This window comes from Mobula hypostoma, chromosome X1 (genome assembly GCF_963921235.1).
Source record: "Mobula hypostoma chromosome X1, sMobHyp1.1, whole genome shotgun sequence".
Classification (NCBI taxonomy): domain Eukaryota; kingdom Metazoa; phylum Chordata; class Chondrichthyes; order Myliobatiformes; family Myliobatidae; genus Mobula; species Mobula hypostoma.
In genome coordinates this window covers 4,962,796-4,977,685 of record NC_086128.1, presented here as the reverse complement: position 1 = coordinate 4,977,685, position 14,890 = coordinate 4,962,796, and the positions used below count along the sequence as shown (strand labels likewise).

At 43.1% G+C, this 14,890-nt stretch overlaps 1 protein-coding gene across 7 annotated transcripts in view; it reads right to left on the bottom strand.

Moving 5' to 3' along the window:
* LOC134340352 (rho GTPase-activating protein 27-like) overlaps nucleotides 1-14,890 on the bottom strand; it is a 280,428-nt gene that overhangs the window by 62,753 nt on the left and 202,785 nt on the right. For all 7 annotated transcript variants that reach the window (XM_063037495.1, XM_063037492.1, XM_063037496.1 and 4 more), the window contains one exon: nucleotides 3,326-3,727. In XM_063037495.1, the coding sequence (XP_062893565.1) occupies nucleotides 3,326-3,727 (402 nt within the window). The remainder of the gene's footprint in view (nucleotides 1-3,325; nucleotides 3,728-14,890) is intronic.

The window sequence follows — 14,890 nt, the reverse complement described above, 5'->3', positions numbered from 1 at the left end:
TCTGTCTCTCTTCCCCCACATTGTCCACCGCCATGGCAACGATTACTGCGAACTGAACTACTAAACTGGACTGAACTTTGAGTCATTTTGAAATTGGTCATTTACCCCTAGACAACGATAGAGCTTGATTGATGCTGTTATCTTAATTCTGTGCACATGTGCGTTTATCATCGCTGAACTGTTGCATTTATTATCCTTTCGATTAATGTGTTGCTTGTTTCTTTAATAAAACTTTCTTAGTTCTAGTACTCCAGACTCCAACTGAGTGATCCATTTCTGCTGGTTTGGCAACCCAGTTACGGGGTACGTAACACTATTTGAAGAAAGTATGCTCCACACAAGCCTGCATTCATGTGGAACAAGTTGAGAAGAGACTTGACACAGGTACAATAACAATAACTAAAAAACATTTCGACATGTACATGGACAGGAAAGGTTTACAGCAGGGGTTCTCAAACTTTTTTTTTTATACACTATGCACCTCAACCGTTAACGGAGGGAACCATGGAGCCCAGGTTGGGAATCCCTGGTTTAGAGGGATATTGTAGACCCCAGTCAGTTCGGATTGGCAACAACATCTCCTTCACTGTCTCCATCAGCACAGGTGCACCACAAAGCCGTGTGCTTAGACCCCGCTCTACTCACTTTACACTTATGACTGTGGGGCTAAGCACAGCTCCAATGCCATATTCAAGTTTCTGACAATACCCCTGTCACTGGCTGAATCAAAGGTGGTTAGGAATCAGCATTGAAAATCTGGCTGAGTGCTGCCACAGCAATCTCTCACTCAAGGTCAACAAGACCAAGGAGCTAATTATTGACTTCAGGAGAATGAAAGCAGAGGTCCGTGAGCCAGTCCCCATCAGATCAGATGTGGAGAGGGCCAGCACCTTAATTCCTTAGTGTTATCATTTTGAAGGACCTGTCCTGGCCCCAGCACATAAGAAAGCACAGCAATACCTTTACTTCCTTAGGAGTTTGCAGATCGGCATAGTATTAAAACTTTGACAAACTTCTATAGATGTGTAGTGTATTGACTGGCTACATCATGGCCTGGTATGGAAACACTAATGCCCTTGAATGGGAATTCCTACAAAATGTAGTGTGTAGTGGATATGGTCCAGTCCATCGTGGGCAAAGCCCTCCCCACCATTGAACACATCTACACAAAACATTGCCACAGGGAAGCAGCTTCCATCATCAGGAACCCCACCACACAGGCCACGCTCTCTTCTCGCTGCTGCCATCAGGAAGGTGGTACAGGAACCTCAGGACCCACAGCACCAGGTTCAGGAACAGTTATTACCCCTCAGCCATTATGCTCTTTCACTCAACTTCACTTCAAGGACTCTTCATCTCACATTCTTGATATTTATTGCTTATTTATTATTATTGTTTTCTTTTTGTATTTGTACAGTTTGTTGTCTTTTGCATACTCGTGGAGTGCCTAAATTGGTGCAGTCTTTTATTGATTCTGTTATGGTTATTATTCTATGGATTTATCGAGTATACCCACAAGAAAATAAATCTCAGGGTTGTATATGGTGATATATGTATTTTGTTAATAAATGTACTTTGAACTTTGACATGGGCTAAAACACAGGCAAATATAATCTGCTTAGATAGGCATCTTTGTCAGCATGGAGGCGTTGGGTTGAAGGGGCTGCTTTCATACCGTATCGCTATTTGATTCTATGACTGACCGAGAGACAGAGTCACGCCAAAGAGAGACACAGGCACAGAGGGATAAAAGTATATACCTGTGAATCAAGACTGGAAACTTCAATGTCCGTACCATTGGGCTTAAGCTTGGCAAGTGGAACACGAGATGTTTTTTCTTCTAATTTGTTGTTTGGCCTCTCTGTAACAATTGGGAAGGCTAACAACAGGCAGATCAGAATGGGAGTGGGAAGGGCAGATAAAATAGCATGCAACTTTGAGCTCAAGGTGGCCTTCATGGATAGAGCTCAGGTGCTCTGCAGGATATTCACCTACAGTACACTTGGTTTCTCTTACGTAGAGGAGACCACATCGTAATCATTGAATGGAGAAAAGGTGGAAGAGGGCAGGTGAACCTCTGATTCATTTAGAAAGGCTGCTTACATCTCTGGAAGGTATTGAGGGAGGTGGTGCAAGGGCCGGTAATTATACTCCTACAGTTGCAAGTGGAAGTCCCAAGGTAAGGGGATGAGGGATGAACAGACTAGGAAGTCACAAGATGGTATTCCCTGCAGGAATCACTCAGGACCTGGTGGAGCAAGCAAAGGATCATAAACACAGAAGGTTCTGCAGATGCTGGAAATCTTGAGCCACACACACAATAATGGAGGAACTCAGGTCAGGCAGCATTTATGAAGACAAATAAACAGTCAATCTTTCAGGCCAAGACCCTTCATCAGGATGAAATATTGAATGTAGAGATTGGTGCGGTGAAAGGCAAGGATCAGAGGGAAATCTGTTGCTAACCTGTCTGCGGAGGTGGGGCGTGGGGGTGGCGGCGGGGGAGGAAAGGAATCTTAAAGGAGCATTGGATGAATGATTGGATCAAAATGAAAATGATAGATTCCTGGAGCTTGTCCACCAAGGTTTGGGTTTGGTCATATATAAACAAAATCTCTAGATTCTATAAATTCAAAGTTAAAATAGAAATTGCTGGAAACTTTCAACAGGTTAGGGAGCATCAAAGGAGAGAGAAATAGTGGCAAACTGAAACATTAGCAGGTTCTGAGGCATGCTTGACCTGAAATATTAATTCTGTTTCTTTCCTCACAGGTGCTGCCTGACCTGATGAATACTTCCAGTGGAAAAAATTCCCTCCTTCTCTCCTCTACTACTCTGGCCTCTCATCTCCTCACCTGCCTATCATCTCCCCCGGTACCCCTCCTCCTTTCCTTTCTCCTATTGTCCACTCTCTTCTATCAGGTTCCTTCCTCTCCAGCCCTTTACCTTTCTCCCCTATATGGCTTCACCTATCACCTTCTAGCTAGCCTCCTTCCCATCCCCCCATCCTTTCCAGACCTGAAGAATGGTTTCGGACTGAAACGTCAACTCTTTATTCATTTCTATAGATGCTGCCTGCCCTGCTAAGCTCCTACAGCATTTTGTGTGTGTTGGTCTGGATTTCCAGCTTCTGCAGACTTTCTTGTGCTTATGAATACTTCCAATGTTTGATTACAAGAGTTTGAGTATGAAGGATATTGCACTTCACAGGATTTCATTCACTGAACAGAGGTGAAGTGCTGCTAACCTTTGAAACCAAGTCCCAATTTTTCATTTCTAGATACAAATCAGTGAGTTTCCCCTCCCACCAGCCACAGGAACATACCCTCTGGTCTCGAAGAATATCTTCGCGGTCCATTGTGTCTGGCTCTTGTTGTTCAGGTCGTTCCCAAGTGGTCTCCCTAGTTGCTGGATTATAGTAATAGGGCTGACCACTAACTTCATCAAAGTGTGTTTCCCATCCTGCCAAGGGAATGCTTATACTAGAATTGAGAGACGATGAGGCTTGCTGCTCCCTGCTCTCCAAGGTATTGAACGGACAATCCCAAGTGGTCTCTCCAGTCACCGGGTTGTAGTAGAAAGGTTGCCCACTCGCTTGGTCAGTATGCGTTTCCCATTCTTCCTGCTGATTGGTTAAGCCAGTGTTGGGAACCGATTGTTCCTCCGCTAACTCCTGCTTCAGCTGTGCAACATTCTGATACACTGCCTCAGGTTTCTTATTGAACACCTTTAAAAGAAAAAGAAAATAAGATTCAGTGAAGTCCATGTGGGGGAAGGAGATCAAACTCTTATTTTTAAATACTGCCCTTTCACTCAACAGACTCCAAATTGCTTCACAAGCAGATGTGTCCATTTTTGGCAATACACAGGCGAACATTATGGCACATTAAAGCAATACATTTTCCTGCAATTTCCTCCTCTTTAAAATATACAGATGTTACCCAGCTCTTAAGTACTGTACAGAAATTCAAATTCTGTCAAAAATAGTTAAAATATCCTACGAAATTAGCACTTAAAAAAAAAATTTCTGTAGCTTCTTTCAAGGAGGTAATTTCCATATCAACACTCCCAACAAAACTGAAGATCACAAAGAAACTGTGCCCCCATCTTGTGATTGGTAATGATTAGTCAGCAGGACTCCTGGCAACTTTCAAACATAAATCGCAGCAGGCACCATTCTGTGGCAGCTATGGAGTCAGAGATGAATACAGCCCATCGGCCCATCTAGTCCACGCCGAGCCTTTTAAGCTGCCTGGTCCCATTGACCTGCACCAGGACCATAGCCTTTCATACTCCTCCCATCCATGTACCTATACAAACTTCTCTTAAATGTTGAAATTGAATACCTTGCACTGGCAGCTCGTTCCACACTGTCACAACCCTCTGAGTAAAGTTTCCCCTCGTGTTCCCCTTAAACATTTCACCTTTCATCCTTAACCCAGGTTTGTAGTCCCACCCAACCTCAGTGGATCTAATTTAGAGTAATGTGTGCAATCCTTCCTTATAACTCAGACAGATTAGGATAATGGACAAGAAAGTGACAAATTAATACAATGTTGGAAAATGCATTGTCATGCACTTTGGTAGTAGAAATAAATGTGCATACTATTTTGTAAATGGGGAGTAAATCCAAAAATCTGAGATGCAAAGGGACTTGGGAGTCGTTGTGCAGAACATCATAAAGCTTAACTTGCAGGTTGAGTTGGTGGTGAGGAAGGCAAATGCAATGTTAGCATTCATTTCAAGAGGTCTAGAATACAAGAGCAGGGATGTGATGCTGAGGCTTTATAAGGCACTGGTGAGACCTCACTTTGAGTATTATAAACAGTTTTGGGCTCCTTATCCAAGAAAAGATGTGCTGGCATTGGAGAGAGTCCAGAGAAAGTTCACATAGATGATTCTGGAAATGAAAGGGTCACCTTACAAGGAACCTTCGATAGTTCTGGGTCTGTACTCACTGGAATTTGAAAGGACAGGGGGTGATCTCATTGAAACCTTTCAAATGTTGAAAGGCCTAGAGAGAGTAGATTTGGAAAGGACGTTTCCCATCGTGGGAGAGTCTAGGACGAGAGGGCACAGCCTCAGGATAAAGGGGTATCCATTTAAAACAGATACGGAGAAATTTCTTTAGCCAAACGGTGGTGAATTTGTGGAATTTGATACCACAGGCAGCTATGGAGGCCAGGTCACTGGATGTATTTAAGGCAGAGCTTGATAGGTTCTTGATTGGACATGACATCAAAAGGCCGGGGGAAAAAAGGATCAGCCATGATTGAATAGCGGAAGAGACTTGATGGGCCAAATGGCCTAATTCTGCTCCTATTCTTATGGTCTAAAGCAGCATATCAAAAACCCCTACCCACTCTGGATATTCTCTCTTCTACCTCCTCTCACAGGGTAGAAAATACCAAAGCACGTACCACCAGACTCAAGGACAGCTTCTATCCCACTGTTACAAGACTATTGAATAATCTTCTGGTATGATAAGATGGACTCTTATGGCCTTGTACCATATTATCTGTCTGCACTTTCTGTATAACTATATTATTTTCCTTTGTAGTATCTCAATGCACTTTTGTTATGAAATTATCCATTTGAATGGCATGCAAAACAAAAATTTTCCACTCTCCCATCATATATAATAAACCAACTTATCAATTTTTAATTTTACAAGTTTATAATTGGTTTATTGTCTCATGAACCAAGATACAGTGAATGGCTTTTGAATCCAGACAGATAATCTTAGTTTCTTTGTGACAAATCAAAAGTAGCCACTGTATCACTTTCCCCATCTCTTATCTTTCCATATTTAATGGAGGTTCTCAAAGTGCTGAAATGAGAAGTCACTTGTAGAATGTTGGAAATGTCAAGCAAAGGTTGTTTGGTTCACCAGCATTCAACTCAGAGTGAAGCTATACGTTGGGTTCGAAGCATTCTTAGAATGAGCGCTCTATTGTTTGTAAATTTAGTTAATTCAAAGGAAAATATTACTTAATATACTATATCACATCTCTTATTCCAAATTAGAGTCACAAACAGACATGAACAGTGATGCACACAGCAACAAACAAACAATGACTGCTGGGACAGCAATTCAGGAAAAATCTTGTCACTTGTTTTCCTCTTTCAGACAACATGCACAACTGTGAACTGCAAATTGTAAAGTGTTGCACAACTCCTGGCAGAATAACTACCCCATTACATCAATGGTTTGTCTACCATAGACAGAGGTCATCCAGTGAAAAGTTATTTTGGATGACTCAGGGGCTGGTTGAAGAAAGCAAGGAAATAGTGCACAATACAAGAATATAATTTGCTGAAGTTTCACATTCCAGCAGGAATAGTGAGTGGATTGCCATACTCAACATCCAGACAGTAGTCCAAAGATTCTCAGGACTACAAGTCAAAATTTACAATTAGCCACACAAACAGATTTCAGCACTGGAATTGGGTATTAAATAATGTTTTAAAACTTGAAAGACAAAGAGCGTTATCAGATGTAGCTCATCCATTCACTAAAATGATTCTGAAAGATGTGGGAAATGCAATGCTATAGAAATAGACTTGGAAAATTTACAACTTACTGTTACTAAAGAACTTCCATTCATGCATAATCAATACCCCGATGCAAAAATTTAGTCACTGGGTAGCTATAAGGGCATACATCATGTACGAAACTACCCAAACACCTTTTACATTGCACCTTAATAGGCATTGCATCCATACCTGCTGAAGTTTCAGTGGATAATGAGACCCACAATGCAACCCAGTAACCATTAAGGCTTCACTGTATTTCAGGCTCAGAATCTCCTCCGAGTGTATCAGTATCTCAAATGTATCAAAGTTTCAGCAACAGCCACGTTGCAATGATTTCCAGAGATTGTGAAAGTGCAGCTCAATACAGAGAACTTCCTCTTCCGGTTGTAGTTCAAGTCAAAAAGCAGAATGTGACAGGTGAGTAAAACCTTTGCGACTTGGACACAGAGCTTAGATGATGTGTTATTTATTTATATATTTATTTATTTTTAAAAAAGGACAGTCGGGATGTTGAAACAGTTGAGAATAGAGGAGTCCTTCCTCGAGAGCTCGAGAGTCCTTCCTGTTGACCCACTATCCATAACATGGCCCCACTGTAGAGTAACATTTGGCGTGATGTTACTACAGCTCGGGGAGTTGGAGTTCAATTTCAACATCATCTGTAAGGACTTCTACATTCATTTCAAGGCGGAAAATGACGTGGCAGCGAGGAAGACCACCCCTCCTCCCAATGACCAGGTGCTGTGTCTTACCGTGGCCGATGTGAGGAGAACCCTGTGCAGGGTCAACCCACGGAAGGCTGCTGGACCAGACAATACTCCTGGCAGAGTGCTCAGAGAATGTGCAGACCAGCTAGCAGAGATTCTCACTGACATCTTCAACATCTCCCTGAGCAGCGTCATTGTTCCAACATGCTTCAAGACCACCACCATCGTCCCCGTGCTGAAGAAGTCTTCAGTGTCCTGCCTCAACGACTACCATCCTGTCGCACTCACATCCATCATCATGAAGTGTTTCGAGAGGCTCGTCATGAGGCACATCAAGACCCTGCTGCCCCTCTCACTGGACCCCCTGCAGTTCGCGTATTGTCCCAACTGTTCAACAGACGACGCCATCGCCATCACCCTCCACCCGGCCCTAACCCACCTGGACAAAAAAGACACATACGTTCGAATGCTGTTCATAGACTCCAGTTCAGCATCAACACAATCATTCTTCAGAAACTGATTGGAAAGCTGAGCCTACTGGGCCCGAACACCTCCCTCTGCAACTGGATCCTAGACTTCCTGACTGGGAGACCTCAGTCAGTTCGGATTGGAAGCAGCATCTCCAACACCATCACACTGAGCACAGGGGCCCCCAGGGCTGTGTGCTCAGTCCTCTGCTGTTCACTCTGCTGACCCACGACTGTGCTGCAACACACAGCTCGAACCACATCATCAAGTTCGCCGACGACACGGCCGTGGTGGGTCTCATCAGCAAGAACGATGAGTCAGCATATAGGGAGGAGGTGCAGCAGCTAACGGACTGGTGCAGAGCCAACAACCTGTCTCTGAATGTGAACAAAAGAGATGATTGTTGACTTAAGGAGGACACGGAGCGACCACTCTCCACTGAACATCGACGACTCCTCCATACAGATCGTTAAGAGCACCAAATTTCTTGGTGTTCACCTGGCAGAGAATCTCACCTGGTCCCTCAACACCAGCTCCATAGCCAAGAAAGCCCAGCAGCGTCTCTACTTTCTGCGAAGGCTGAGAAAAGTCCATCTCCCACCCCCCATCCTCATCACATTCTACAGAGGTTGTATTGAGACCATCCTGAGCAGCTGCATCACGGCCTGGTTCAGAAATTGTACCATCTCGGATCACAAGACCCTGCAGCGGATAGTGAGGTCAGCTGAGAAGATCATCAGGGTCTCTCTTCCCACCATTACAGACATTTACACCACACGCTGCATCCGTAAATCAAACAGCATTATGAAGGACCCCACACACCCTTCATACAAACTCTTCTCCCTCCTGCCTTCTGGCAAAAGGGTCCGAAGCATTCGGGCTCTCACTACCAGACTGTGTAACAGTTTCTTCCCCCAAGCCATCAGACTCCTCAATACTCAGAGTCTAGACTGACATCTACATCATTTATTATTGTATTGTCACTTGTCCTCTACTGTGCCTATTGTCTTGTTTATTAATTATTGTACTGCCCTGCACTGTTTTGTGCACTTTATGTAGTCCTGTGCAGTTTTTATATTGTTTTACATACTCTAGAGTAGCCTTGTGCTGTCTCACATAGTCTAGTGTAGTTTTGTGTTGTTTCATGTAGCACCAGGATCCTGTAGGATCATTGTTTCGTTTTTACTGTGTACTGTTCCAGCAGCTTATGGTCAAAATGACAATAAATTTGACTTGACTCTGTATGCCGCTCTGTGGAATGCGTGGATTTCCAAAGATGTACCAGTTAGTAGGATTAATTGTTTATTGTAAATTGCCCCCGTGATTAGGATAAGGTTAAATTGAGGTTTGTCAGGGGATTGCTGGGTGGCACAGCTCGAAGAGCCAGAAGTGCCTGTTCCACACTGCATCTTTAAATAACAAAAATAACTGAAAAAGTAACTCTGAAACTGGAAATGAATTAGATAATATGATTTTTCAGAGTTTGCCATATACAAACTAGCTGCTGCTTTTTCTACACTGCAACATTGAGTAAACCCGCATTGCAGCTTTGTCATGTTCCGGGTTCCTAAAAACTAGAAGTCAGTGAGTGGTACAGAAGCCTGAAGATGCAAATTCAATGTGTTAGGAACAGCTTCTTTCCCTCCCCCATTTGATTTAAGAATAGTCCACGAACACCATCTCACTACAAGATCCTGAAGGAGGCTTTCAGCCTGAAATGTTGACTTGATACCCTTCCATTGATGCTGCTTGGCCTGCTGAGTTACTCCAGTATTTTGTGTGTGTGTGTGTGTGTGTGTGTTACTCTGGATTTCCAGCATCTACAGAATCTCTTGTTTACCACCCATTTCTCTTTTGCCCTATTTCAGTTATTTTTACTGTTTTTCACTGTACTGCTGCCACAAAACAAAAATGTCATGACATACGTCAGTGTTAATAAAGCTGATTCTGATGATTTAGTTCCTGCTTCATTCTAGTCAGCTGTATTCCATTATTATAAAAGTGATTAACTACCGAACCAATCACATGATAGGGGATTTATTTTCAGATTGGCAAAATGTTTCCTTAAATCTGCACATTCCAAAGGCTAAGAAATGAAAGGCAGAGATGAAGGTGTTTTATTTGGGGGGGGGGGAGAAAGAGGGGGAGAGCTCCCAAGTGGTTAGATCAAATGATCTGTTTCTATCCTGCAGATTCCTCATAATTCTATACAAAGTGTTTGCATTGTTTTCTACCCATTGTAACAAATAGTCTGCATAAAATGCAAAGCATGTGGCAGCTAGCATACAATGCCTTTCCAGTTGTTTTAAGCTTCATCTGCGATGGTATTAGCCGATTTAAACATAAGAAGCCTACTAAAATACCCGAAAGAAATTTCAAGTAAATATATTAACCTTTCATTCACCAGTACCTCTACTTGGATATAAAAGGCAGAAACACTATGATGTCCATAACTATAGTTAAGCTTATTACTGCATTCAGGGAAGTGCTACAGGAGCCTGAAGACACACACTGAATATTTTAGTAACGGCTACTTCCCCTTCCACCATCTGATTTCTGAATGGTCTATTAACACAGCCACATTATTTTGCTCAATTTTTGCAATATATACGGTGTACATTTCTTGATATAACTCGTAGTAACTTTAAGTATAGCAGTGTACTGCTGCCAGAAAACAACACACTTCATGATTACACACACAAAAAATGCTGGTGAATGCAGCAGGCCAGGCAGCATCTCTAGGAAGAGGTACAGTCGTTGTTTCGGGCCAGGATCCTTCATCAGGACTAACTGAAAGAAGAGCTAGTAAGAGATTTGAAAGTGGGAGGGGGAGGGGAGATCCAAAATGATAGGAGACGGCATGGGGGGGTGCGGTGGAGAGGGATGGAGCCAAGAGCTGGAGAAGGGAGAGGACCATGGGACGGGAAGCCTGGGGAGAGAGAGAAGGGGGGAGGGGAGCCCGGAGGGTGGAGAGCAGGCAAGGAGTTATAGTGAGAGGGACAGAGGGAGAAAAAAAGAGAGAAAAAAGGGGGAAAAATAAAAAATAAATAAATAAGGGATGGGGTACCCCTTATTTTTCCCCCTTTTTTCTCTCTTTTTTCTCCCTCTGTCCCCCCCCTTCTCTTTCTCCCCAGGCTTCCTGTACCATGATCCTCTCCCTTCTCCAGCTCTTGGCTCCATCCCTCCCCCTCCTGTCTTCTCCTATCATTTTGGATCTCCCCTTCCCCCTCCCACTTTCAAATCTCTTACGAGCTCTTCTTTCAGTTAGTTCTGACGAAGGGTCTCGGCCCGAAACGTCGACTGTATCTCTTCCTATAGATGCTGCCTGGCCTGCTGCGTTCACCAGCATTTTTTGTGTGTGTTGCTTGAATTTCCAGCATCTGCAGATTTCCTCGTGTCTACGTTTCATAATAATTCTTACTCTCATAGTTCTGATCCTGTTCAAAGTTAAGGATGCAACAACACAATTATTGATATGCAAATCAACTAGCCAGGTCCAGAAATTAACAGATACGCCAAAAATTTTAGAGTTAGAGTTAGAGATACAGATCAGAAATGGTTTCTTCATCCCACCAAGTCTTCACTGATCATCAACAACCCTGCTTACACCAATTTGGAATTAATCTCATATTTTATTCTCCCCCCTTTCTTATCAACTCCTTCCTGATTCTGCAATCACCTACACCACAGTGGCAATTTATTGTGGCCAGTTAATCTATTAGCCCACATCTTAGTAATGCGGGAGGAAAGCCATGTGGTCACAGGGAGAATGTGCCAATTCCACACAATCAAAATGGATCAGGCCTCTGGCATTGAGCTCTTCCAATTGTGTCACTGTGCCACTCAAGAGACGAGAGTCTCTGGATGCTGTGGATTGATTCATGCTCCACCTTCTTCACAATTATATGACGAACTTGGTAATTCCACAGGAATTTGCCTATCGCCACAATAAGTCCTCAGCAGACGCAATCACACAGCCTTAGATCACTGGCACCAGCTCTGTCAGGACCCTGTCATTGACTCTAGCTCAGTGTTTAACACCATCATTCCCACAATCCTGATTAACAAGTTACAGAACCTGGGCCTCCGTAGCTCCCTCTGCAACTGGATCTCCAACTTCCTAACCAGAAGACCATAATCTATGCAGATTGGTGATAATATTGCCTCCGCACTGATGAGCAACTCAGGGGTGTGTGCTTAGACCACTGCTTTACTCTCTCTATACCAGTGCCTGTGTGGCTAAGTATAGCTCAAATACCATCTATACATTTGCTGATGATACAAACGTTGTTGGTAATATCTCAGATGGAGATGAGGGCATACAGGAGTGAGATATGTCACCAAGTTGAGGGGTGTCATAGCAACAACCTTGCATTCAACATCAGTAAGATGAAAGAGCTGACTAGACTTCTGGAATGGTAAAACAAGGGGACATGATCCAATCCTCAGAGGGATCAGAAGTGGAGAGAGTGAGCAATTTCAAGTTCCTTGATGTCAAGACCTGCGGACCTAACCTGGTCATAACACATCAATGCAGCTATAAAAGAGGCAAGACAGCAACTATAATTTCATTAAGAGTTTGAAGAAGTTTGGTATGTCAACTAAAACACTCAAAAACCTCTATAGATATACATTAGAGAATATTCCAACAGGCTGCATCACTGTCTGGTGCGGGGGCAGGACTGAAAGAAGCTACAGAAGGTCATAAAATTAGTCAGCTCCATCTTGGGTACTAGTCTCCGTAGTGCTCAAGACATCTTCAATGAGCGGTGCCCAAGGAAGGCGACATCCATTATTAAGGACTTCCATCATCCGGGGCACGTTCTCTTCACATTATTATCAGGATGGAGGTACAGAAGCATGAAGACACACACTCCATGATTCAGAAACAGCATCTTCCCCTCTGCCATACGGTTCCTAAATGGACATTGAACCCATGAACATCCCCTCACTTTATTACTTCTGTTTTTGTGCTATTTTTAATCTATTTAATATACATATATACTTACTGTAATTGATTTACTTATTTATTTTCTTTCTATATTATCGTGTATCGCATTGAAATACCGCTGCTAAGTTAACAAATTTCAGGACACATGCCGGTGATAATAAACCAATTCTGAATTGCCCACAGAAAAGCTAATGAATATCAAGAACTGCAGATGCAAGAAATCCAAGTTTCATCTCAAAAAGCCAAGATTAGCAATGAACAGCCATTTTACTTTTTGCCACTTTCTCTCATGTTAAATTCGGTAACCCAATTTCCACTCCATCATTAACCTTCCTTTTAATTGATTCTGTACGTGTTCCCTTGTTGCTATATCAACACCAATTTATTCCAACCTCGATACTTGTGATTTCGAAAACGCACCCATTTCGGTAACAGATTATTAAATCTACATACTACTAAAACTCTCATGCTCTGTCTGTCTGTCTGTTTGTGACCTCCAATTAGTGCAAATGGTGCATTACAGTGGCACTTTTTTTTGGCTAAATCGGATTAAAATGCGCTAACTTACAGAATGCAGGCAAAGTTCAGGGTTATATATTCGTATAAAATTGCTCATTCCCAAAATAAACAGGCTCCCTTCTAACCAGAGACCAATCGGCCATCATGGAAACCGACATGCGACAGCCCGACGCATGCGTACGGCCAGCCTCAGCAGCGACACCTACCGGAGCAAAAGGGCAGGGCAGCTCTATTTTGAGGGGTTACATTCTGCTAACCACCACCATCAGCATGTGCAGGACTGGAACAGATCTAACTGCCACCCATCAATAAAAGATAATTAAATCTTATTGTAATTACATACTTTGAGACACCCATAAAACCATTTGCTGCAGTCAAAGGACAGCGGTGACTATATCACGTCCATTTAGGAGAGCACCAACCACATCATCAAGAATAATCAGCATCCTTGGGTATTACTGCTTCGTATCTTCTATCCAGCATTAGGGTTAAAAAAAAAATGGTCAGCCTAATTCTGCCGCGTGGAAAGGGAAGGGGGACATTATGGTCAAGAGATGACGCCAAACGTCGTTGGGAAGCGGCAAGGAGAGGGAGAGGACAAGAATCAGATGAGGCCAGGGCCGCACAGTTCCAAGATCAAAGAGTCAGGATAAAAAAAGATGAGGGAAGAAGAGACAGAGGAGGAGAGGCATGCATGTCTCCAGGATCAGAGACAAACAACAAACAGCAGAAGAGATGAAGAGACGGGAGATGAAAGGGCTGCACGTCTCCAGAATGACAACGAGAGGCACAAGGGTGGCAGATAAACCAGAAATGATGCCATCAAAAGAGTCCTTCATTAAATGAAGAACAGCTATATTTGCTTTGCTATGCATCGTTCTTCTTTAATAAACTGAGGTTTTCTACTTCAGTTTCCAAAGCAAAGCGGTACCAATAGCATTCAGGAAAGTTTAATGTTCATTCTGATCACATCAGACTGTACACACCTACCGGAGCAAAAGGGCAGGGCAGCTCTATTTCAAGGAGTTACATTTTGCTAATCACCATCAGCATGTGCAGGATTGGGACAGATCTAACTGCCACCCATCAATAAGAGATAATTAAATCTTATTGTAATGACGTACTTCGAGACACCCATAAAAACCCTTTGTTGCAGTCAAAAGACAGCGGTGACTATATCACGTCCATTTAGGAGAGTGCCAACCACGTCATCAAGAGAAATCAGTATCCTTTGGTGTTACTGCTTTGTATCTTCTATTCAGCATTAGGGTAAAAAAAAAAATGGTCAGCCTAATTATGCTGCGTGGAAAGGGAAGGGGGACATTATGGTCAAGAGATGACGCCAAACATCATCGGGAAGCGGCAAGGAGAGGGAGAGAACAAGAATCAGATGAGGCCAGGGCCGCAAAACTCCAGGATCAAAGAGTCAGGACAAAAAAAGATGAGAGAAGAAGAGACAAAGAAGGAGAGGCATGCACGTCTCCAGGATCAGAGACAAACAACAAACAGCAGAAGAGATGAAGAGACAGGGGACGAAAGGGCCGCATGTCTCCAGAATGACAACGACAGCCACAAGGGTGGCAGGTAAACCAGAAATGATGCCATCAAAAGTGTTCTTCATTAAATGAGGAGCAGCTATACGTACTTTGCTACGTTTTGTTCTTCTTTAACAAATTGAGGTTTTCTACTTCAGTTTCCAAAGCAAAGC